This window comes from Sus scrofa, chromosome 8 (genome assembly GCF_000003025.6).
Source record: "Sus scrofa isolate TJ Tabasco breed Duroc chromosome 8, Sscrofa11.1, whole genome shotgun sequence".
Lineage (NCBI taxonomy): Eukaryota > Metazoa > Chordata > Mammalia > Artiodactyla > Suidae > Sus > Sus scrofa.
The window spans coordinates 81,825,364-81,852,288 of record NC_010450.4 but is presented as its reverse complement, the minus strand read 5'-3'; the positions used below and the strand labels follow the sequence as shown (position 1 = coordinate 81,852,288).

General features: G+C 37.3%; 1 protein-coding gene across 4 annotated transcripts in view; it reads right to left on the bottom strand.

The window, feature by feature from the left end:
- TTC29 (tetratricopeptide repeat domain 29) overlaps positions 1–26,925 on the bottom strand; it is a 235,139-nt gene that overhangs the window by 129,329 nt on the left and 78,885 nt on the right. For all 4 annotated transcript variants that reach the window (XM_021101529.1, XM_021101528.1, XM_021101530.1 and 1 more), the window contains 2 exons: positions 25,245–25,457; positions 16,474–16,559 (listed from right to left, as the gene is read on the bottom strand). In XM_021101529.1, the coding sequence (XP_020957188.1) occupies positions 16,474–16,559; positions 25,245–25,457 (299 nt within the window). The remainder of the gene's footprint in view (positions 1–16,473; positions 16,560–25,244; positions 25,458–26,925) is intronic.

Below are 26,925 nucleotides of genomic sequence, written 5' to 3'. Positions count from 1 at the left end.
ACTGCCTCCATCTCCAAATAAGGCAAAGCTTCCCTTTTGCTTCACTAGCTCATGGTTCCTGTTATAACTATGGCACAAGTATGGGTAGGCATCTATTTCCTCTGTGGATAATACAGTCTTGAAGCATAATAAGACTACCTGAGGACAAGGGGATGGCTCAGATCTGTTATTCAGCAATGTGCACCAAACTGAAGTTTAAAACAAATAATAGTCCAACATCACTATATATAAAATAGATAAACAACAAGGACCTATGTACAGCACAGGGAACTATAATCAGTATCTTGCAATAAAATTATAATAGAAAAGAATCTAAAAAAACAAAAGAATGCACAGGAGTTCCCTGGTGGCTCAGTGGGTTAAGGATCTGGCATTGTCACTGCTGTCACTCAGGTCGCTGCTGTGGTGGGGAATTTGATCTCTGGCTCAGAAATTGCCACACACCATGGAGAAAAAAATAGCAAAAATAAATTTAAAAGAATATATATGTATAACTGAATCACTTTGTTGTACACCTGGAACTAACACATTATAAATCAACTATACTTCAATAAAATGAATGAATGAATAAATAAAAATATTCCATCATCAAATAGTAATTACTATTCATTTCATACAGACTTTAGCCAGATTTACTCAGAATACCAAGAGGCTTAGAGATGTGTTTCTCTCCCTATTTTGCTACTTTTGCTTTATAATTTATATGATTATCTTTTCTCTTTATCAGGTCATCTTTAAATGTCCCTTATTACTTGTGAAGCATTTAATAGCTTTCTTTAATGTTTTGGGTTGAGATGAACTGTAGAAATGACTAACTGCTATGATCAATCCTGTGCTGAAGATTTTTACTATGAACAGTCTATGTAAAAGCTCCCAGTAACATTAATTAAGGTCTTTAAATTTTAATGGAATGGAAAGAAAAAAATAGTTTACTTTTTCTTATTACAAAATCAATATATGTTAATTGTAGAAATTTTGGGGAATACAGATCCATCACTCCCCCCAGAATAGAAAATTAAAGTCATCCATTATTCCAGCTTCTACGGAAAACAATTTGGTGTTTCTGGTATTTTCATATATATGTGTATGTATGTGTGTAGACATATATAAGCATAGTCATAATGTACATTGTTTCATATCCTGATATTTTGCTACATTGATAATGTTTTTATTGTTATAAAATATTTACTTTTTGTATGATAGGATACTCAGAAATGTTTAATCAATTTGCTATTGAACATTTACCTTTGTTCCTAGATTCTTCCCCATTATAAATAACACTTGCAACATTGTATAGAAAAGTTACAGCTAAATGTTTGAGTATATTAATAATCATACAAATAATATTCTAGCTTAATATTTCTACACATTAATAATTATTTCCTTTAGATAAACTCTGAAATGAGTATTTCCCGAGTCCAAAAATACACAAAATTGTGAGTGTTCTTAACACCGAACAAAGCAACTATTTATTGAATGCTAAGGGCCAAGCACATTGTTATTTTGTCTCATTTAATCCTCACAGCAACTTTATCATCCCCATTTTATGGGAAGGAAAAGGAAGATTAGAAGTCAAGTGATTTTCACAGGTGTAGTCGACCGTGTCTGTGCTCTCCTGTAATCTCTGCAGCCAAAGGCTGCTGAGCCAGCACCTGGAACTTTCCGTCTGATGGCTGGGCCCATGGTAAACTCAAACTGCCAGAGAATTAGTGTCCCTGGAAGCAGCTCTCAGTCAATAAAGGATGGGAACTGGTGGATAAATACATCAGCTCAGCTCCCTTGTTCCTCCATTGGGATAACTCATTGTTCTTTCAGAGTGTTCCAGCAGGACTGAGCTCCATTTGCTACAGTCACAACACACCTTCTGTGGCCTCCCTCTTTTGCCTGATGCTCCTGATGGGGGACTCTTTCCCAAATAAAGAACCTGCACTCAGATCCACATCTTGAAGTCTGCCACTGGGGAACCCCAATCAAAACATCAAGATGGTTCATCTGAGAGCAAAAATGTCCACCAAAGTTTGCAATGTTTTGTAAGCTTTGCAAAAAATATCTGAAAATGCATATTTGAGCAAGAACCATGAGACACATTCAGGCTACAATCAAAAGCATTTTGTGATTGCTATCTTATTTATTTATTATGATACTCTAGCACATGGAATCGAGCTAGCTATTCTCCTTTGAGCAGGCCACACTATTATCGGTCTGTGCACACCTGTCGAATGTCTCTAATAATTTTTTTTTTCTCCACTGTCCCCCCTCCCCCTTATTCCCTTTCCCCTCAGAGGCCCTCGCTCACATGTCACTGCAGAGTTTCTCTGTGGAGTGGGGCCAGCACCACAGGGCCAGTACTCACTGACTCTCACCCACCCATCATTCTCTGAATAGGCTCCACTTCTAACCACAGTTCCTGCCCTTTCACATCCTTGCCAGGTTTTGATAATAGCTGACTTTCTAATTTTTTTGCCTCTAAGTCATGCTTTTATGTAAGAGAATGTTTAACATGCTTCCTTGAAATGCTCATAAGACGAAAGCTGTTTATACGCATCTGTGTAATCTACTCTTGATTATTCAGAACTGAACATCATTATCTTCCTTCTCTTTCTCTATCCCTGACCATCAGCATTATTATTTGGAAAGAGGAAAAAAAAAAAGAGGGTCAGTAGAAGACATTCATGGAAAAAAAAGATTTCATCTTAAACAAGCCTATTTTATTAGTTATTAACTAAATTTTATAGGTTTATAAAGGGAGAAAGTTGAAATTACTGGGTAAAATAGTTTTCTAAGTATATGAAATGAATATTAGGAGTACAGTTTAATGCTATTTTAAAAAATTCTAGTATATATATATATATGTTTTTTAGTGAGCACTGATTATACTGATAATCTCTAAGGTCAACATAGCTGTGAGGTGAAGATCAAGTGACTGTCTACACTATAAATACCTTTGAGAATACTTTGGATAAGTTTGAAGATGTTGAATGGCATTTTTCTTTTTGTCTTTTTTTTTTTTTTTGCCATTTCTTGGGCCGCTCCCGTGGCATATGGAAGTTCCCAGGCTAGGGGTCGAATCAGAGCTGTAGCTGCCGGCCTACGCCAGAGCCACAGCAATGCGGGATCCCAGTCACATCTGCGACCTACACCACAGCTCACGACAACGCTGGATCCTTAACCCACTGAGCAAGGCCAGGGATCAAACCCGCAACCTCATGGTTCCTAGTTGGATTAGTTAACCACTGAGCCACGATGGGAACTCCGAATGACATTTTTCTTTTTAAAGTTCCTCTTTCCTGCTGTAGAGGAAAAAAATAATATATACTTTGGCTTGATCTGAAATGATGAAGTATGACTGGCGCATGATTGCTATTCAACCTATTCAACCCATCTCATCCTATAACCATCTCCATGTTCTTACAGGTGTGACACCTCTTCTTTTGGGGCCCGGGATCAATGTGTGCTAACAGCTGTGCCGTTGCCTCTAGGTCTGTCACACAATTAGTCTTGTGATGAACTATGCAAGTTGCTTTATTGCTCCAGAGAACATTTTCATATGCTAGGCCTTGAACTTTAAGAAGTCTACATATATTATGTTCCATATGTCACTATGGGGGCTAGTTGATTAGAGTCTTCATTTTCAGAATCTTGAAGTTCATTCTTTTCAGAATGAACAAAATGAAAATAATTATCCTCCCCTTCATTTTCTCCCAAACATCAGAAATTTTCTCACTATTAAAAATGGGAATGGCTAGAAACAAAAATGTCAGCAGTTTTGTAAAGAGCTACTCTAGTAGCACTTTTTAAAATAATAAATAATAATAATAATAATAATAATCAGAAAGTTTTGGTTAAAGTGACATTCTGGATCTCAGGGGAATTTAAAATCAGCTTTCACATTTCAAAAATAATCAATCAATTTTATTACTAGAAAATCAGTATTTATAACCATTTAGGTCATGAACTTTCTTCTCTGACATAAAACATCTCTTCATTTTCATGAAAGTCTACCACTTATAAATTTTGCCATACAGATTACTGTTCTAAAAAATACAGATTTTCATTTTTCTTGGGTTTTCTAATTTTTCTATAAAGCTTTTGTCACTTAAATGACAAATACCATAATTTATGTGATAAATACCATCAAGTATTCGTCATTTAAAAAGAAGAAAAACACACTTGCTATTTTCCTAAACTATGATATCATAAAAAAAAAGAACCATTAGGAAAACTAAAAAAAAAAGTTTTAAAGAGAGTTATGCTCCTCATTAATGAGGAAGTTTTAAAAATATTCAATTTACTAAGATTCTAGTCTGCAGTCTTTGCTACAGAAATTTATATGAAATTGGTACTACAAGGAAATCTGTTCTAATGTTTTAGGAAGGTCATGACTTTAAATGCAAAAATAACAGTAGCAAAATTAGTAGTAAAACACTTTATGTTTTTGTAATATCCAAATTATTAAAACACATTTTTTTAGGAACTACTTAAAGTAGTATTTTCCAAATAAGGTTAACTGTTCAAAAGATGATTAAGATCAGTTATGGAATACATACTTATAACCATGCCTTAAGTTACAGCTTAATAATTGGGGTAATAAAACTCTATGATTTGGAAATAAGTCCATTTTTAAAAATTAGGAAATATGACTTTTTTCTTATATCAGTGTTTTTTCTAGTCCTATCACCTTTCTTGTGCTCGTCAGAAAGTGGACATTTTGAATGTTTTTCTACTTAGCAAAACACATGGCAAGAAAAAAGTAAGTGCTCCTTGGATCCTGGATGGGGGAGGGATGTGGAGGGGTGCGACGCTGGATGGAAGAAGTCTGCCCCGCCACAGCTGGGGAAATGGGATATGGAACAGCTGCTCTTTTAGATTCCTGAGAAGACTGCCTGAGGTGGGTGGCGGGACAAAAGGAGAAAGCGGATGAAAACTCTGATGTAAAGCAGGAAGATGACTGCTGAGACCCCTGAGCTTACACCTGAACCGTCTCAAGCTGGCTGGTGAGTCCTCTTAGGCATGCTTCAGAAGCTGGTGATGAGCTATGCAGGAGGCACACCGGCTGCACACAGGACTGCCTGCATGTTTTGTATCTTGATAACCAGCGGCCCTCCCTCTGGGAGAAGGAGGCCCTGCTTTCCTCTGTGCCAGCATCTGAGCTTCCCTCAGACATGGAGGTCATTAAACAGGAACAGAAGGGTCAATTTTAGGTGATGATTTCTAATTGCAAGTGAAAACGACTTCTACTTAATGGGTAGTGAAGAGCTCTGATTTTTTTTTTCTGGCTGTGCCCAGGGCATGCAGAAGTTCCAAGGCCAGGGATCAAACCGGTGCCACAGCAGTGACCCAAACCACAGACAGCAGTGACAATGCCAGATCCTTAACCCACTGAGCCACCAGGGAACTTCTAAGAGTTCTGATCTTTCAAAAAAGAAATGACTCGAATTCTTTTTTTTTTGGATCAAGAAAAAGTTATTAATAAATTAGTAATAAAAAGTTTTCCATAAAATGTTGGCTTATTATATTTCCATTATAAAAATATGTGCCAACACAAAGATACCTCTAAGCACTATGTAATTTTCACATGATCCATTTAGTGAGTTACAGTTAAGAAAAAAGTCCAAAGCAGGCACTTTGAAATACTTAACAAAGGTTACCTACGAAAGTATCATTGCTGTCATTATTCAATGAAAATTATATCATAGCCTATAGTAATAACAATATTTTACATCTGAAAACTGTTTATAATCTCAAGTGTAAATATACTTTTTTCATTTGATTTGCACAAAGATAATAGTGCAAAGAAGCTGCCATTGTCATCCTTATTTTATAAATACGAAACTGAGCCTCCAAGAAGTTAAGTGACTAAGCTAAGGTCAGTAGCTAGTATGTGGGGGACAGGACTAAGATCCATGTCTTCTAACTTCAACTCTCACATGCTCGGTTTGTCCCATAGTTACCTTCCATATAAAGGCTGTTGTTCAAAACCTACTGTCAGTTCAAATATGTAACCACTTAGGAGATATCACTTAGACTTGGAATCTAAAAAAATGATACAAATGAACTTATTTACAAAACAGAAATAGGCTCACAGACATAGGAAACAAACCAATGATTACCAAAGGGGAAAGGAGAAGGGGAGGGACAAATTAAGAGGATCAGATTAACACATACACACTACTGGAGTTCCCTGGTGGCCTAGTGGTTAAGGATCCAGTGTAGTCACTGCTGTGGCAAGGGTTTGATTCCAGGCCCAGAAGTGGCAAAACAAAACCCCACAAAAGAACAAATATATTCACACTACTATATATAAAATAGATAATCAACAAGGACCTACTGTGTAGCACAGGGAACTATACTCAATACTTTTTAATAACCTATAGGGAAAAAGAATCTGTATGTGTGTGTGTGTGTGTGTGTGTGTGTGTGTGTGTGTGTGTGTGTATCTGAATCACTGTGCTGTACACCTGAAACTAACACAACATTGTAAATCAACTATACTTCAATTAAAAAAAAGAGATATTGCTATGTACATTTGAACTCTATTACACAAAGACAATATTTATCATGTAACATAATTTCTAAATAAAATCCTATTTCCAATAGCTTTTTAAAGACTTTCATCTACACATTTAACATTTTATCCTATGCTAACTGTTGGTTTGGGAATACTCAGGCCTAAAGCAAAATCCAGACATCATGATTTTTGTAGATGTATGACCATCTAGCACTTTGTAAAATAATTATTTTACGCATATTCATGGTAATATAATAGTTACAGTCTTCTATATGTTGGACCTTATGCCACACACTTTAAACTCATTTTCTTAATTCACACAGAGCTGTGCTGAGGGATCAGTATTAAGCCCATTTTATAGATGAAGAAACTAATGCTCAGAAAGGCTATGTTGCCTGCGTAATGTCATATGGTGTGGCGATAGCAGAAGTGGGATTCCATTCTCCATCAGCTGATTTTTAAGCCCTCCATCTTAACAATTTCACCTTGCATCTCTCTTCAAAGACTTGTTAAACATACTCTCCAAGTAATCAAGAGCTCCTCATCTGAGAAATCCTAGTATTTACTACCTCTACTCCATGCAGACTTCCAAGAATCACAGATCTGGTAACAGATTTAAGCATCTGTATCCACCCTAGCACTCCAACTGAATATTATGATACCCTACCAAACTGGCTTCAATTTTTTCTCAGTTATGTACAAACAGCTGAAAGAAGATGGGAAAACAGGAAAGGCAGATCAAAGAAACAACTGCTCCTGCAGACAAACCAATTTAGATTATATACATTATGAGGTCTGGTCCATCAGATTTATCGTATATCCTATACTGCAACTGTGCAGAACTTTGCAGTTGAAGTCTTTGAAAGAATGCACTGAAAACCTAAATGAAGAGAGAGCCTCAGAGAGACTTTCTTCATCTCGCCTTTCCTTGGCGTCTTTCCATTCTTTCCATTTCTCACCCCTCCCTTTTTTTTTTTTTTTACATTTCTTTTCTCTGATAATGTAGTTTTCAAGAATGTGTCACATGAAGAGGAAGAGAAGCACAGGCGATTTGTGCAGGAGTATTGGCTTCCTTTCCTTTCCCAGCTGCCAGCTCTGGCTGAGCCTCCTCTTCCTTCCTCCCCCAAATCAGCCCCACCCGCTACTGCAGATGAGAGTTAGAATTTGGGGAGGAGAGTAGGAATATGAAAAGTAGAAATGAGCCTGCTGACAATAGCCTGGATTTCTTGACCTGAGAGAGAAATGCAGGCAGAAGGAGAGAGGGAAGAGAGAGGGGTGATTAACCACATGTGAGTGCAACACAGTGGGGGACTTTTGGGCCCAGGAGTACCCGAAGATACAGGCTTTGGGATATCTAGAGAAAGACAAACAGAAAAAAATTTTAAATGGAAGGAGAGAGGAGTCTAAAAAATAATGCTGTTGTGAGTTAAGAATTCTATCTCTTGTTCTTGGAAGGCAAGAGAAGTTGAAATTACTTTTTTTTTTTTCCTTAGCTTGCTGGATATTTTCCTTTTAATATGGTATCCCATGGAGAGAGCTGTGAGGAACTCACATTTATTTGCGTTGCATCGTGGTCTTAGTGGTAGATAAAAATCTTTGCTCATAAAAGTGACCAAAAGGGGAGTTCCTGTCGTGGCGCAGTGGTTAACGAATCCGACTAGGAACCATGAGGTTGCGGGTTCGGTCCCTGCCCTTGCTCAGTGGGTTAACGATCCGGCGTTGCCTTGAGCTGTGGTGTAGGTTGCAGACGTGGCTCGGATCCCGCGTTGCTGTGGCTCTGGCGTAGGCCGGTGGCTACAGCTCCGATTAGACCCCTAGCCTGGGAACCTCCATATGCCGCAGAAGCGGCCCAAAGAAATAGCAAAAAGACCAAAAAATAAATAAATAAATAAATAAATAAATAAATAAAATAAAATAAAATAACAACTTAAAAAAAAAAAGTGACCAAAAGGAAAACTTGTTTTATGTAGGTTACCATGGAATCTGCCAAGGTGTGTGCATGTCAGCTAGGTTATCATTTAGATGAAGAGCCAACTGTCATCAAGGATGGAGTGACTTTTAACAAATAGAGAAAGGAACTAAATAGGAACAATTGTAGGAATCCTATCCTTCCAAGCTTTCTGCACCCTAAACATTACAAATCAAATGAATCATGCTTTGTTAGGAATGTCTTCTGATATATAATAGGCTTGTCTTTGTGTCTATTGAGTTAAAAGAATAAAATCGAATTACAATTACTCAGCAAAACCCTAAGAATATGTCATTTTATGAATATGATCCATAGCCTCCTTTGTGATACTTTTCACAATCCACCAGTTGCTAGGATATTAGTGTAACTATGTTTCTGATACATTGTTTATTTGTATTTGTCTATGGGATGCTGTTGATGTGGCTAGAGATTTGGATTGTGTATACAAGCTAACACCAATGTTAGAAGCATTCTAAGTTATTATAAAGATGTCACATGTCTGCAAATATAGAAATAGCTACTGTCTTATATATGGAATAATTAAATACTTGCACAAGAATTATGTATTATAAAAGAAAATGAAACATCAATATGATGTATACTTTTTGATCAGCCATCTTTTTGCTAAATAATGGGAGGCAAATAATTCACTATTGAATATACTAAAGACTGAGTAAAGATGATGTACCTAAAATCAGGAAGTGGAAATGGCATAGAGGGAAGAAAATTCATGTATAAAAACAATGTGCTAAGACAGGATCATCCTTTATCTTAAAATAACTTCATGGTTGCAATATTTGATTGTGGGAGCTGGGCCAACTTTGCATAAGACCTTGAATGGGATTTTTGGTAAAACATTTTTTCTCATTGAAGTCTTAGGACTTAATAAGATGGACTTACTTTCTAAAATTCAGAATTTAGTCTCTTTGGAATATTTACGGGTGGAAACTGATGATAGCCAAAGGGAATTACTGCTTCTTTCCCCAGCACTTGATATACGTGGGTAACTTTCCTCCTCTTAAAATGTCAGGGTCTCTGTGACCTGCTGTGCAGGTTTATTACAGGAACTACCGCTTCTCTTCACCAAATGCCCTTTCCTCATTCATAGGTATTTTAGCCCTAAATAAATCCACTGTTCGTTTTTAGTTTCGCTCTATTTGTTACTCAGTAAAGACTGCTTTGGCAGCAAGGAATGATGACCAAACCTTATTCACATATGTATCAACATATTTTTCTATTACATGCATTAATCATTTAGTAATAAATTGAAGCCTTTAACTCAAGATACATTTAGCAAGATTTCAGAGTCCCTTCTGCTTCGATCATCAGAACCATTAATTAGGAATATTTGCGACAGGTTTCTCTAAGCCAAGTTTCTCTGAAAAAAAAAATACATAAAAATCTTTAAACAGATGAACAACATTATTGGAAGGGAGAAGAAATTTGTAAGAGGTAGCGCTTGAATCTAAGGACAAGACCCTGAAATTCTGAAAATATTCTAAATCAGAAACTTAAGCTACAAGCAAGAGAATAAAAACAATTGATGAAACTGATGAAAAGAATTAAAGATTGATGGACTATGAAAAGGCAAAGGCTACATTTAACTGTACATTTCTCTCGCTGGCTCCCACATGTTGGAGCGGATGGGGCGTTCTTACTGCTTTCCACAGCCACCCTGTGACAGAAACACCAATGGTGCTTTAAAACAAATGAAGATGGTGTTGGTAATGGTGCACAGGTAAGAAAGTGGGATAAAAACGAATTCAAAAGAATTTTTTTTGGCTACTTCATAGCAGATCGAGTTCCCAGGCCAGGGATCAGATCCAAGCTGCAGTTGTGACCTACGTCGCAGCTGTGGCAATGCTGGATCCTTTAACCCACTGTGCTGGGCTAGAGATCACACCTGCATCCTGGTTCTGCACAGTGTTATGCCACAGCGGGAACTCTGAAAAAAAATTTTTTTTAAATGTGTTGAATTTTTACCTTGTGATTAGATACCTGGGAAGTTATCAACCAATCAGGAAATTAATCCTATTTATTAATTGATCCTGTGACTTTTTTAATGATATATTCACTAAATGAGGTGTGGGTTTCTAATAAACATCTTGTAAACTAGAAGTCATGCTATCAGATGAGGAGGGGCTGCAGATGTAAAGACACACTGGAGTTTGCAAATAGAGATTAGATCACTAGGTAACATGATCACCTGCACCAGATCCAGAAACAAAAAAGTGAAAGGGGATTCAAATAGAAGTCTGAAGAATGTCCTTTTGACTCCAAAAGGAAACAGGGAAAAGTGGCTAAAGTAAACACTAGAGAGAATGAAAAGACGTGGCCTTCAGTCTGAAATCAAAGCAAGATGTCAGGTTTTTGTGGGAACTTATTTCAGGGCAACAGCAAAAACACTGTAACCCTTCAAAATCAGCCCGAGCTGGAAGACCTCCCGAATCAGGCACAACTGCTGTGTCCATTCTCCATCCCAGCCACACCCGGCCCCAACTTCTCACTCTTTGGTACCTCTTTCCTGCCTCCTATTTGACAGCTATGAATCTGATACCTTCTAGACTTTGCTCCTGGCAACTTGTATCCAGACTTGACAACAGATCCTTCTTTGGCTCAGCAGCTCTGCCTGAGGGTCTGGCTCAAATCCTATGCTTAGTCTTAAGGCAAGTCCTCAGTTCTGGGTGAGCTATGTTCCAAAAAGGCAACAATATTCTGCCTCAAGCAAGATCTGGGCTCTGAAGACAGCCCTTGGTGCTTCCCAACCGCAAAGGCTACTCTTGACAGTAACAGTGAGCTGAAGCCTGGAATATGGCCCGCATGCTCTCCCAAGAGTTAAATGGAGAGTTAAAAGATGAGAATGAACTAACCTTGACTCTCACTGAGATGCCTACCTGGGGATGGGGGGTTGATGTCTTCCTGGGAATATCTGCAAAGAGCTCTCTCACTCCAGCCCCACACCTGGGATAGGAGGCAGAAGGACTGCGCTCATTTCTGTCTTGTGGACGTGCTGGTTTTCCTGGGCTTACATGCCATCATCTACTCCTGCTTTTCCTCTTTCCTTTTGGATACACTGCTCAATCTCCTCTGTGCCTCCTTCTCCCAGCTTGGCCTTAGAACTTTCTCATTCATCACTATCAGTTGTCTCTAGGAAATCTCCTCCACTCAACAGCTTTGATATGCTGAAAACCTGTAAATTTATATAGTCTCAAATGTGTAGCGTGTCTTCAATCTAGATTTCCTCTTGAGCTCAGACCTACATATACCACTATCTACAGATCTTCTTTAGGTATCTCAAAAACTCCTCAGACTCAACATAGTCAAAAGTGAACTCTTCATTTTCCCCCAAGCCCGGGTGTCCTGTGGCATCCTGACCTCGGCAAATGACACCAGCAGCCATGCAGCTCAACGGCCAGGACCCTGCAGGCCCACATGGACACCTGTATCCCTCACCTCTCACATTTAATCTAATATCAAGTCCTCCAGAACTTTTGAATTTATTTCTCTCCATAGTCACTACTAATACTAAAGCCCAGAGACTTAGTAGATTAGTATAAAAATAATAAAAGCTATATAACTATAAAATATGGGCAGGCGCTCTTTTATTTTTTTATTTCTTTTAATTTTATGGCTGCACCTGGAGCATATGGAAGTTTCTAGGCCAGGAACTGAATCTGAGTCACAGCTGTACCTATGCTGCATCTGCGGCAACGCCAGATCCTTTAACTCACTGCTAGGCTGGATATTGAGCACGATCCATGGCGACTAGACTGCTGCAGTTGTATTCTTAATCCACTGTGTCTTGGTGGGAACTCCACTCTTTTAAAACTTTACATAACAACTTTATATGGATTATCTTATCTTTTTTTTTTTTTTTTAGGGCTGCACTCACAGCATATGGAGGTTCCCAGGCTAGGGGGTCTAATTGGAGCTACAGCTGCCAGCATACACCACAGCCACAGCAACCCCAGATCCAAGCCGCATCTGCAACCTACACTACTGTTCACAGCAACACTGGATCCTTAACCCACTGAGCGAGGCCAGGGATTGAACCCGCAACCTCATGGTTCCTAGTCGGATTTGTTTCCGCTGCGCCATGATGGGAGCTCTTAAATTATCTCTTCTATTCACCTTATGCATTCGTTTCCTAGGACTAAAGTAACCAGGTAAACTAAATGGCTTACAAATAAAGGAACTGGTTCCCTCATAGTTTTGAAGGCAAACAATCTGAAATCAAAGGGTTTGGCAGGATTGTGCTCTCTAAGGGAAGGATTCTTCCTGTCTCTTCAAGCTTCTGGTGGTTCCAGGCATCCTTTGATTTGTGTCACCACAACTCCAATCCCTACTGCCATCTTCCTGTAGACTTGTCCTCTGTTTGTCTTCTTGTCTTCTGCCTGTTTTAAATCTCCTTCTGCCTTTTTCTTACAAGGACCCTTGTCACAGGATCCCACCCAGATCAGCCCACAGAATGATCACTTCATCTCAAGATTCTTAACTTAATTACATTTGCAAAGATCCTTTATCTATATAAGGTAAAATCCACAGGTTCCAGAGATTAGAAAGTGGACCTATCTTTTCAAGGCCACCAGAAATAAGTGTATTTATTAGTTCCAAGTATATTTATTAGTCCCACTGAATAGATGAGGCAATTAAGACCTAGGGAGTTTAAAGTACTTGTCCAAGGTCACACAGTTACTATGAACATGAGCTTCACATTTGGGTTTTTGGTTTTCTTACCCCCAGAAAAATATGCTTGCCCCCAATGCTTTTCTGAAAGAAGTAACATTATTGAGAACTGTGTCACCCAGATGCCAAATACTGCTTCTTTAACCCATTCATTACTAGACTGTCGTATACCACTAATGTTATCTTCCAAAAATATAGATCAGACTCAGTGCCTGACATGAGGTCTGTCACATACAAGGTGTGCAACAAACAACTGTGAGTAAATCAATGCGATCATGTCACCAGCCTCATAAATGTCATCAAACATTCCACATTGCTTAAAAATGAGTTTCACTCCCCTCCGCAAAGCATTCAAGACCTCCAACTGTCCAGAAGATTAAAAAAATATCATCTTTGAATGAGTACAGCCTTTCTAAGAATGTCCAAAAGTCATACAAGAAGAAGTTGATAAATTGAGTCAGACACACAGGATGAAAACATTTTCAGGATGGAAAAATTTCATAAGGTCTAAAAACAGTGGCCTGGAAAAATATTCACAACACATATTATACATGTCCCTAAAGCTAGAAATAGCTCCTGAGAAGGCAGGCACCTCCATTTATTGCTGTATGACTCTAAACTTGTGATGCTTCTTTGAAAAGAAGATTAGAAATAAAAATAAATTTATTTTTAAGTTCACCTTCTCTCTGACCCAGCATTTCCACCTCTGGGAATTTATTCTGAGATCATCTCTCAATTTCTACAAAGCTATTCACTGCTATACCTTTTGTGATAAAAACTGATTGGAAACAACCTAAATGACAATAGGAGGTGGTTAAGTCCTTTATGGTACAACTATACCATGGGATACCATGAGTCCTTTCTAAGATGAGGCATGTCTAGATACACATTTGGATGGAAGAATTTAACTCAGAGCGCAGAACAGTGTGTATAAAATGTTACCATTCTGTAAACAACCAAATGAACACATATGTATATGCAGTTACATGGTGGGCATATATATGAATATTTCTGGAAGGATAAACCAGAAACTTGTTACTGTATTTGCCTTTGAGAAAAGAACTGTGAGGCTGAGTATAGGGGTGAAAGGAAGGTTTATTTTTCACTGTAAACTATTGTATTGTTTGAATTTATTTTGCCACATGCTTGCCATGTGCCCATGGGGGTTGAGGGGTGGAACCTATAAGGTAGTTTTCACCTAATTTCCCAATGTGGTTACTTACTGTATCTTATCTTGCACATGACAATTCATTGCTTCACAAACACACTGACTACATTCATGCTGAGTGTATGTGTGTATCTAATTTCCTTGACTCTCAGGCTCTCTGCCTGTAGAAATCCGGCTTCTCCAAAGTACTTCTGTGCAACCTTCCAGATTTTCAGTGTTAGAACCAATCACTCTTACCTTTGCCCTCAGAAGAGCCCTGTTCATCCTGCTTTGAGTTACAGTTGTTTCCAAGCTGGTCACCCTCGTTAAATTAGCTCCTAAAATGAAGTGTGCATTTTGTGGGCCTCCCTGTTCCTCAAAGGACCTGGTCACAGCCTTGCTGAATGCATGTCATAAACTAAAAAACATTAAGCAAAAGAGTCATCTAAGGAAAACTTAAGTTTCCTTGATGATGACCCAATTTTTTTAAATTGTTATTTCCCCAATGCATTTTTTTTTCCTACTGTGCAGCATGGTGACCCAGTTATACGTACATGTATACATTCTTTTTTCTCACATTATCGTGCTCCATCATAAGGGACTAGACATAGTTCCCACTGCTACACAGCAGGTTCTCATTCTAATCCATTCCAAAGGCATCTATTAACCCCAAGCATCTATTAACCCCAAGCTCCCCATCCATCCCACTCCCTCCCGCTTCCCCTTGGCAACCACAAGTCTTTTCTCCAAGTCCACGATTTTCTTTTCTGTGGAAAGGTTCATTTGTGTCCTATATTATATTCCAGATATAAGTGATATCACATGGTATTTGTCTCTCTTTCTGACTCACTTCACTCAATATGAATCTCTAGTTCCATCCATGTTTCTGCAAATGGCATTATTTTGTTCTTTTTTATGGCTGAGTATCATTCCATACATATTCCATTGTGTATATATACCACAGCTTCCTAATCCAGTCATCTGTTGATGGAAGTATCGGTTGTTTCCACATCTTGGCTATTGTGAATAGTTGCTGCAATGAACATGTGCATGCATGCGTCTTTTTTAATGAAAGTTTTGTCTGGCTATATGCCCAAGAGTGGGGTTGCTAGGTGATGACCCAATTTTAAGGATGATAGAGAAAAATACCTAGCTCAATTCTAGGAATGCTACTTAGCATGAGTGTGTAAGAGAGCAAATAAGGGTTCGTCAAAGCTGAAGAAAAGCCAATACTCTGTCACATAGGATTATTACATAAGACTTATGTGAAATGAAATAGGAAGTTACACTTGAAATATATTAGAGGCAAGAGAAAAATGAAAGAAAAATAAATTTAGTTATAACACAGAAAAGACAGAGTTGACGCATTTTTGTTTTTTGCTTTTAGTCAAACACACCAAGCCTCATCATAAAATAGGCAAATGCTGATTTTCTTTTATCATGAGGCAGGCTGCTTCTCAGACAGGGACTAACAACACCCTCCGCCTTTGCAATCTTTTCCCTCCCTCCCACTACACGATGGAAAGGCCCATAGCAATGCAATCCAATCTTTTGCTTATTAACCACAGTCTTTTTAAAATTTTTCCCAAATCATAAGCTTACTATAATTTTTTTTTTTTTGCTATTTATTTTTTGCTGTCAGTTCAACCTCTTCCTTGGTGATGGGGGGTGGGGAGTGTTGTCACATTACTCCATATATTTAACTTCATATATCCTAAAGTACTTCATAGTAGTGACTATATACTACCTTCTATAAACAATAAAACCAATTTTTTTTTTTTTGTCTTTTGTCTCTTTAGGGCCGCACCCATTACATATGGAGGTTTCCAGGCTAGGGATCTATTCGGAGCTGTTGCTGCTGGCCTATACCAGAGCCACAGCAATGCAAATCTGAGTCGCGTCTGCAACCTACACCACAGCTCATAGCTTAACCCACTGAGTGAGGCCAGGGATCAAACCCACAACCTCATGGTTCCTATCGGATTCGTTTCCACTGCACCACGATGAGAACTCCCATAAACAATAAAACCAATTTTTTAATGCTCCTAGAATATTGCTCTTCTGCTTTAGTCTCTATAAATAGATGCACTGACATATACAATAAAATAAATATTATAAATAAAAATTTTAAGTAGTAGTGATTATAAGTCTTCTTGAACTTACTGCTAATGCTGTTTCATACTCCCCAGCAGCCAAGTGTGCTAAGCCCAGGTAATAGGAAGCTTCTCCTTCCATTTTTTTGTCATTTCCTAAAAAAATGTAGAAAAAATTACTATGGTGTTAAAGAAATTGGTTTATTACAACAAATAGAATCTTTCCTTTTTTTTCCCATTTTTTTTATTACTCAAATGAATTTATCACATCTGTAGTTGTATAAAGAATCTTTTCTTTTTAAGACAGTAGAAAGTTATTATAACAAAGTATACAGATTTATAACAACATCCCTGAAACTTATGTACTGATCAAAAGAGGTGATACAATTTACCTGGATCCCAGATGTTTAAGTGCATTAGCAATATAACTGTTTCCCTCAACTTACACAACCCACTATTAGCATTTTGGCATTCACACATAATTTTTTTTTTTTTTTTTTTTTTTTTAAGGGCATATGGAGGTTCCCAGGCTAGGGGTCCAATTGGAGCTGTAGCTGCTGTCCTACAGCAACACCAGATCCGAGCCACATCTGCAACCTGCACCACAGCTCACAGCAACACCGCATCCTTAACCCACTGAACAAGGCCAGGGATCGAACCCACAACCTCATGGTTCCTAGTCAGATTTGTTTCCACTGCACCATGGTGGGAACTCCTCACACATAATTTTTATACCGGTCCACCATGTAAAAACATCCAGCATAGCTGCAGTTACATACATGAAATAACTGGTAGAAATTATCAAACTTACACGGTGCACAAACACACATACTCAAACAGACTGGCATTCAGTTGTCTTTAACAGGGCAGATGATCGGCAAATTAAGGAATTATTGTTTTGATTAGGTTCAATTGTAAGGCTATTGATTAAAACTTGAGTGAGCATGACTGCCAGAGCTTGGCTTCTTGGTAGAAAATTCCATGCATATTTTGGAATTCAAATACATTTTTCTTTGCTAACATCTGGTGATGCTTTTCGCCATCTTTTCGCAAAGAATTTAGTCTTCCTAATTTCTGTGAAATGTGTTTTATTCCAGGAATGATCCAGTTTTTTTTTCAAAAGCAAAATGTATAAATGTGTGACACGTGGTTCAAGAAGACATACATCATACCATCTAATATATTCACAATTATTTGCATCAGATGCAACTAAATTTGACACATAAATCTAATATGCTTACAAGAATCATTCAAGGGTCTTGTTTTTAAAAAAGAATACTATCTCTAAATTTATTTTTTATTTTTATTTTTATTTTTTTACTTTGGGAAGCCTTTGGCTTTCAATGTTACCTAGCTCCTGGGTAACGCAAATGCTGACAAATCCATTGTCATTTATGATCTTTGGAAAGTAAGTATCCTTAGATTACTGAACTCTGCAGTGCCGCCATGATGGATTGCTAGCAGGAGCTAGCAAGTCTTTGTGCTGCACTCACTCTCAGCTCTCACTGAATCAACAGAGGCTCAACTGGAAGACTGAGAAAACAGGACGGCAAAATGCCACTGACAGGATTTTTTTTTTCTTCATTGGCAATTTCATCAGTTGCAGAGAATTATACCCTCAAGATCGCACTTAAGCAGAGTTGATGGTGCTAGTGATTCAGTCTGGGGAATTTTAACTCTAATAATTGAGCTGGACTCTCACTTTTTCTCTGCTATAGGTTTTTGAGTGCTGGGGATAAAGGCGGGACTAGGAAAGGGATGGAAGGGGTAGAAGGAAGAGGCTGAAGTTACCTCTTGATAATTAAAGGTTGATTTTTTGTGTGTGACTTGTACTTACTATGTTATATGGCATAATCACATTAAAGCACTAATAACCACATGCTTGGATAAAGTATCATCATTTGCATCAAACTTTATATAAAGGGCAACTCAAAAAGAGAAAAAGAAAAAATAATGTACTATTGATAGGAAGATTTTGAGGCTGCTAATTGAAACAGTTGGGTCACATGAAATATTGATTCTTTTTTTTTTGGTTTTGGATCTTCTTTAAAATTTTTTTTTTTTAATTATAGTTGATTTACAATGTTGTGCCAATTTCTACTACACAGCAAAATGACTCAGATATATATACACACACACACACATATATATATATATATATATATATATATATATATATATATATATACACATTCTTTATTAAAATTATTTTTCATCATGGTCTGGTTACTGCCGTGGCATGGGTTTGATCCCTGGCCTGGGAATTTCTATATGCCATGGGCATGGCCAAAATAAAACATTAGTTTTTAAATAGGATTTAAGTATAAGAATTTTTCCTGCTTACAAATTGAGACAGAGTTAAGGAAAAGTGAAAGCAATAAGATGATGAAGGAAAACACAGCACTATTAAAGTTGAGTGATACAAATAGAAAAGAAAGAAAGGGTAAAATATTGCTTATATTGTATAGCTTATTTGAGTAGGTTAAATTCAGATTGACCTTGCTATCAAAGTAAATAATCATTTATCTTAAAGAAAATATTATGTTTTTATTTTTAAGGCTAAATTGTTCACTCTTATACTAGTATGTTTACTAGAGAATCTAAAGAGGTTTAATGGATTAATGGACAGAGACAATGTCCTTGGGAGTAACTCAAATGTTTTATTAAAATGTTCCCTAACACTCTTGTATGTGGAATGGATGGTCAATGGGGACCTGTTGTATAGCACAAGAAACTCTACTCATTATTCTGTGATAACCTATAAGGGAAAAGAATCTGAAAAAAAAAAAAAAAAAAGACACGTGCATTATGTAAAACTGTCACTTTGTCATACAGTGAAAATTAACACAAAACTGTAAATCAACTATATTCAATAAACTTTAAAAAATGGAAAAATATGCTCTAAAGCTTTCATTAGTTGGCTAACATATATTCACTCATTCATTTATTCAATGAATATTTATTGAGGACCTACTCAGTATACAGCTCTAAGCACTTGGAATACATCACTAAATTTACCAAATTCCTTATCCTCAGAGAAATGTAAGAAAGAGACAGAAATGAAAATAAACATAATACATTATATGGTAAGTTGTATAGTGATAAGTATTCTGGGAAAGGTAGAACTGGGTAAATGGAGTTGGGGGTACAAAGGAAAAAACAGTATTATATTCAGTACTGGATATAATATATATTATATTCAAAATATTCAGTATTACATATGGTTGTCAGGGTGGTAGACCTCACTGAGAAGATGGTATTCACAGAAGATCAAATCAGAGGTAACAGAATAATTTGGGAAACTCACAACTATGTGTAAATTAAGCACACTTATAAATAACCAGCGGGTCAAAGAACAAATCAGAAGGTGAACTAGAAAATACTTTGAGCTAAATGGAAATGAAAATGCAAGAACCCCAAACTTGCAGGCTCTAGCTAAAGCACTGCAAAGAGGGACATGTCCAGTCATAAATATGTATTGTTAAAAACAAGAAACAGGAGTTCCTGTTGTGGCAGAGTGGAAATGAATCTGACTAGTAACCACGAGGTTGCAGGTACAAACCTTGGCCTTGCTCAGTGGGTTAAGGATCTGATGGTGCTGTGAGCTGTGATGTAGGTCACAGACGTGGCCTGGATCCTGCATTGCTGTGGCTGTGGTGTAGGCCGGCAGCTGCAGCTCTGATTGGACCCCTAGCCTGGGAACCTCCATATGCCATGGGTGTGGACCTAAAAAGAAAAAAAAAAAAAAAAAAAAAAAAAAAAAGGATGAGGGGATGAGGGGCTGTCATGCAGTGGCTTAGGTTGCTACTATGGTGTGGGTTCGACATCTGGCCTGGAAACTTTTGCACACCTCAGGTGTGGCCAAAGAGAAAGAAAGAGCTTTCTACTTAAAAAAAAAAAAAAAAAAAAAAAAAAACTAAAAAAAAGAAGAGCTAACTAAACTCAAAGCAAACAGAAGGAAGGAAATAATAAAGACTAGAGAGGAAATAAGTGAAATAGGTAATATAAACAAATAGAGGATATCAACAAAACAAAAAGTTGGTTGATTGAAAAAGTCAACAAAATTGGCAGATCTTTAGCTAGACTGAACAAGACAGAAAGTGAAAAGCCTCAAATTATGAAAATCAGGACTGAAAGAGGACAATCACTATAGTATTTACAGAAATAAAAAAGACTATAAGGGCATATTATGGAGAATGGTATACCAATAAAGTAGACAGAGTAGATGATCTAGAAAAATTGTTAGAAAGATACAAAGTCCTGAAACTGACTCAAGAAGAAATAGAAAATATGAGTAGATCTACAACAGGTAAAGAACTTGAATCAGAAATCAAAATACTTTCCACAAGAAAAAAGCCCAGGCCCAGGTAGCTTCACTGAATTCTATCAAATATTAAAAATGTAATAAATACCAATCCTTCACAGACTCTTTCAAAAAATTAGGATAAAACAGTTCCAAAATCATTCTATGAAGTCATTATTATTTTGATATCAAACTAGACAAATACATCACAAGAAAACTACAAACTAACATCCACTATGAATATAGACATAAACATTCTCAACAAAATATTAGTAAAGCCAATGTAGAAGGCTATAAAAAGGATTATGCCCCAGGATTAAGCTAGGTTTATCCCAGGAATGTAAGGTTGGTTCAACATGTGAAAATCAATCTATGTAATATACCATATTCATAGAACAAAAACTACATGATCATTTCAATAGATGCAGAAAACATTTACAAAACCCAATTCCTTTTTATGATAAAAACCCTCTACAAACTCAGAATAGAAGGGAACTTTCTCAGCCTGTTCAAATTACATTTAAAAAGCCCCATGGCTAATATCATACTTAATGGTGAAAGATTGAAAGCTTTTGCTCTGAAGAAGACAAATACGTCCTCTGATACCAATTCTATTTAATACTGTTCTGGAGGTTCTAGCCAGTGCAATTAGGCAAGAAAAAGAAAACACATTATAGGGAAGCAAAATTTACCTGTTATCTTAGGGGTTTTTTGGCTAAGCCTGAGAAGTAAATTGACAAAAGGCAGATCAACAGGAGAAAAGCATACAGATCTATGTAAGTTTTAAGTCACGGAGGAGTCTTCATAAGAAATGAAGAGCAAAGAAATGGCAAAACCTACATGTTTTATTATTGAGCTGAACAAAAATAGGCAATTGTGGAAAAATAACTAAATAATGCAGGGAGGTTAAAAGAAGTTGTGGATTATTTTAACAAGGTCTGTTTCTACAGAATTCTCTTGGCTTTGGCTCCCAATCAAAGGTTTCTTTCCTATGGTACAGGGAACTTTTCATATGACTTTATTTCTTATTTTCAGGAAGAAAAGAGAATAAAATGCCCTCCTTGCCTCTTGTTTTTCTAGTGCCTTTAGCTCAAAGTACTCCTTATGCCTGAGTAACATTTGGTGTGGCATATTTTGTCACTCTTCAGCATCAAGATCAGAAAGAAATAAGTAAAACTATACTTGCAGATGACATGATGTTATACAAAGAAAATTCTAAAGAATCCACCAAAAAGGTGAATACATGAGTTTACCAAGGTTGCAAGATACAAGCTCAGTATATAAAAGTTGATTTTATTTCTACACACAAGTAATGAACAATACAAAAATGAAAGAAAAAATTTCATTTTCAACAGTATCAAAAAGTAAATATTAGAAATAAACATAACCAGACAAAGGAAAAATATGTACACTGAAAACTATAAAGTATCATTAAAAGAAATTAAATAACATGTCAATAAGTGGTCAGATAACCCATATTCAACAATCAGAAGCCTTAGTGTTAAGATAGCAACACTCACCAAACTGATCAACAGATGCAGTTCAATCCCTATCAAAATCTCAGCTGGCATTTTTCAAGAAATGGACAGACCAACCCTAACATTCATGTGGAAATATAAACGATGTAAAATATAAGCAATCCAAAGCAATACTGAAAAAGAACAATGTTGGAAGACTTACACTTCCCAATTTTAAAACTTACTATAAAACTACAGTAATCAAAAATGTGCAGTAGGGCAATAAGGACAGACCTGAGGATCACCATAATAGAAGTAAGAATCCAGAAAGCAATCCTCATATTTATGGTCAATTAATTTTTCATAAGGGTCCCAAGACAATCTATTGAAAAAGAATAGCATTTTTAACAACTGATACTGGGACAACTGGGTATCCCATGCAAAAACATGAAGTTGGACGTTACTGACATCACACACACACACACACACACTTAAAAATAGATCATAAACCTAAATATGGGAGTTAAAACTATAAAACTCTTAGAATAAAATGTAGGAGAAAATCTCCATGACTTTGGATTAGTGGAAGCCTTCTTACTTATGATACCAACAGTACAAACAACAAAGGAAAAAACAGATTATTTTAGACTTGATCAAATTAAAAACTTAGGCGTCAATGGATGCCATCAGAAAAGGAAATATTTATGAATATTTTCAAAGCATAAATTTGATGAAGGTCTTGTATTTAGAATACTAGAAGATTTTTACAAATCAATAATACAAAGACAAATAACCCAATTAAAAATGGGCAAAGAAACTGAATAGACATTTCTGCAAAGAAGATATACAAATGGTCAATAAGCACATGAAAAGATGCTCAACATCATTAACTGGCAGAAAAAAGCAAATAAATCCACAGTGCGATATCACTTTATATTTACTAAGATGACTATAATAAAAAAGAGAATAACAAGTGCTGGTGAGGAAGTGGCTAAATCGAAACCCTTATACATTGTTGATGGGACTGTAAACTGGTTCAGCAACTTGGGAAAACTCTTTGCCAATTCCCCAATGAGTTAAACATAGAGTTATCGTATGACTCAGAAATTCCACTTCTAGGCATACACCCAGAGGGACTGAAAACTTGTACATAAATGTTCACAGTAGCATTATTCATAATAGACAAAAGGTGGGAACAACATAAATGTCTGTCAACTGATGAACGGATAAAGAAAATGTGGTACCACCATACAATGGTATATAATTTGTCCATAAAAATGAATGAAGTAGTGATACATACTACAAGATGGATTGAACCTTGAATATATGATGTTCAGTGAAAGAAGATGGATGCAAAATAACACAGATAGCATGATTCCAACTGTGCAAACTACCCAGAAGAGGTAAATCCATAGAGGCAGAAAGTTGTTATACTTGTGCATTACATCAAGTGCCCTAACAAAGGAGATGGCGCACATGGATGCAAATACTTCCATGTAAACCCGTGTGGGAGTCAAGCCTTATTACCCATGCAATCCTCTGTGTGCTGCCTCATGCTCCCTGACCAAAGCAGGAGACAATGGGGAGAAAGGATGCTTCATCCCAGAACATTTCAGGAGCTGTCAGAGCTCTATAAAATACTGTGCAATTCCTTTAACCCGTCCATTTTTTTATATGAAAAATATGGTGACAAATACTTATCACTTTTAAAAGACATTAAAAATGACCACAGTGTAAAAAGTAGATTTTCTCTTGTCCTCATTATCTATTCTCTGGAAAGTGAGAGATACTTTCAGAAAGGAGATTGCTTGGCAGGCTCTGAGTATTGGAAGAGCCTTTAGGAAGCTTGATTTCTTTGTAAACTACCTTACAATTTAGCAAATGTGAACCTAAAGTGAAATACTTTTCCCTGATACATTAATTTACATTAAAGTTCCACATAACTTGTCACGTAACTAAAGCTAGCTGCTGATCGATCTCAGAGCTAACTGCTTACGTCAGTCAGTGTTTACCCCTTTGGGGAAGGTACCATTCACTCAAAAGCAGTTCATTTCAATGGGATAAATCTTTCCATGGGGGGTATTTCCTATGGGTATTTCAACTGATATTATTTGTTTAAGTAACAGAGAGAGGAGCTAAGATTCTACTTTCATTCTTGAAAAAATTAAAATCGAACCCAGACAATCAGTCCTATTTACTCCAACATAAGCCATCTGTCATTCAATAATCCAAGTGATTAAACATAGCCATGAGCTCATCAACTTTAGTTCAAGAGCATAACTTCCGTCCTTTTCTCCTTCATGAAAAGGCTATTAAAAAGTTACTGTGCAGTAATAGGATATCTTTGCATTTTGCAAAATAAAAGCTTGTGAGTATATGTTCCAAATTTTTTCTTTATAGTTTATGCATATGCACGTGCAATAGAACATTAGGGCTGTGATCAGTCTCTCACAAAAGCGTTTTCACTGCTGTAAGTGTGCATACGAAGCACCTGGGCAATCTTGCAAACCTCCAGATTCTGATGCAGTAGGTCTGGGATGGGGCCTGAGATGCTGTGTTTCTTATAAGCTTCTTGGTGATGCTCATGCTGCCAGACCAAAGGCCACACACTATGACAGGCAAGGGTCTAAAATATATTAAACTTCTATCTTCCTGTTACTCCTAACTAAATATTTATCATATCTTCCCTATTACCTGACAATAGGGAATTTACAAACAATAAAAGGTCTCTCGGATTGTAAGAAATATATGACCTTAAGCGTACACACACACACACACACACACACACCCTTAACTTTTGCAAATGACCTTACCTTCTCATTATGGGTTTATTGTTTTATAACATTACTCCCAGAGGGCTGCAATTTTGGAGATAAAGCTTTCAAGAAACTAATGGATTTCTTGTTGTCAGCACTAGGCCCCTCTGTTTTACAGAGAAATTTGAGTGTATATTGATGGCGTTTGTCTCTGCATTTCATAGGAAATAATCACCCAAACACTTGAGGATTTTTACCTCCCTCTTGGGAGAAGCAGTGTCTGCCCATTAAAGGCAGGGATGTGAGAGTGCTCTTTTCCACCCACCTGCTTTGGCTATTTCAGAAGCTTTTATTAGAATTCTGATGGCCTGTTTGTATTCTTTATTTTCCAGCATTTTGTCTGAGAGTAATCTGTAAGTCCTCAGGAGACTCTCGCAGGCCAGCAAGTTGAGAAAGCGGCCTGTCTCGTCCGTCCATATCCGCCCTTGCGTCAGCTGATGGAAGGCTTCATAATGTTCCGCAGCTTCCAGAAGCTGACCTGTAGGAGGAAAACCATTCATAAGTACAGACCACAGGCCAGAACATATTTTCAGATATTTTGCATACATCATGGGCTTTACTATTAAAGGGGGGAGGAACCATGGAATGCAGTCAAGCATTTCTAAGGCTGAAGAAAGGAACTGTCTCAACTTGGACCACAACTCAGCATTGATTCCAGATGGACGCCTGCTAGTGGGATACACTTGGGCTTGTAGAAACTGATGAGAACTGCACATGTTTAAAGATGATGTGAAAGTCCAGCCAAAATTATTCACCATCATATTAGCTACCATTTAATCACTGTTATATAATCTGAGAAACTGTACTGTGCACTTTATATGTGTTTCTCACTTGATCAAATGGTCCTATGCTATAGGGATTGTTATGATTCCATTTTATAGAAGAAAGAATGAGGTTAAAAATGTTTCCCAAGAAGTTCCCATTGTTGCTCAGTGGGTGAAGAACCTGGCATAGGGTCCATGAGGAAGTGAGTTTGATCCCTGGCCTTGCTCAGTGGGTTAAGGATCGGTGTTGCCACAAGCTGCAACGTAGGTTGCAGATGCAGCTTGGATCCCGTGTTGCTGGGGCTGTGGTGCAGCCCTGCAGCTGCAGCTCTGATACGACCCCTAGCCTGGGAACTTCCATATGCCACAGGTGCAGATGTTAAAGAAAAAAAAAGAATGTTGTTAAGACTGCACAGCCAATTGCGTACAAGATCCATGCAGTCTGATTCCACAGCCCACGTCTCTAAACCACTAGCCTGCACTGCTTTCCCGAAGAACATTAATTCTTCATTCTCAAGAATTCAAGTATCTCGAGAAAGGATGCAGCTGTTATAAATTTCAAAGTCAAATATTACAGATCTTTACCCTACTTCTCAAAGTTGGACTGAACTTTCCAAACAGGCACTTGCATATTGTTTAATTTGGAGTAATTAAAATGTACTTGAACTGCCTTTCTGAGCTATATAAGATATCCAAAATATATATCTTCTCAAAAGCCAAAACTCTAAACAAGCTCGAGGTCATTTAACCTTGAAATGTGAGCAAGCACATTTCTGGAAGAGTAGTCTTCAGTTCTATGCTGTGGATTGTATTTTACTTAAGAATTGCCCTGCAAAAATGCTCACGACATCCTGTAATGCAAATTCTCTTTTATGGGACTGGAGTTTCCTAACTGGAATTAACTGGAAAAGCACTTACATCTAGGCATTCCAACAGTAGTAGTTAAGACTGAGCACAGGCTCTGGGCAGACACCCTGAGTTCCTATACCAGCTTTTCCCCTTTTTGCTCTTCAGCCTCAGGCTAATTTCTACCCTCTCTGGGCCTGAGTTTAATTTTCCTGCAAATAGGATGACAGTGTAACCATTAAGGTGTTATTGTGAGAAATGAATTAATACATGTCCAATATCTGATACAGGGTAGATGCTCAATAAACAGCTACTGCCATCAGCTGACATAGCTAC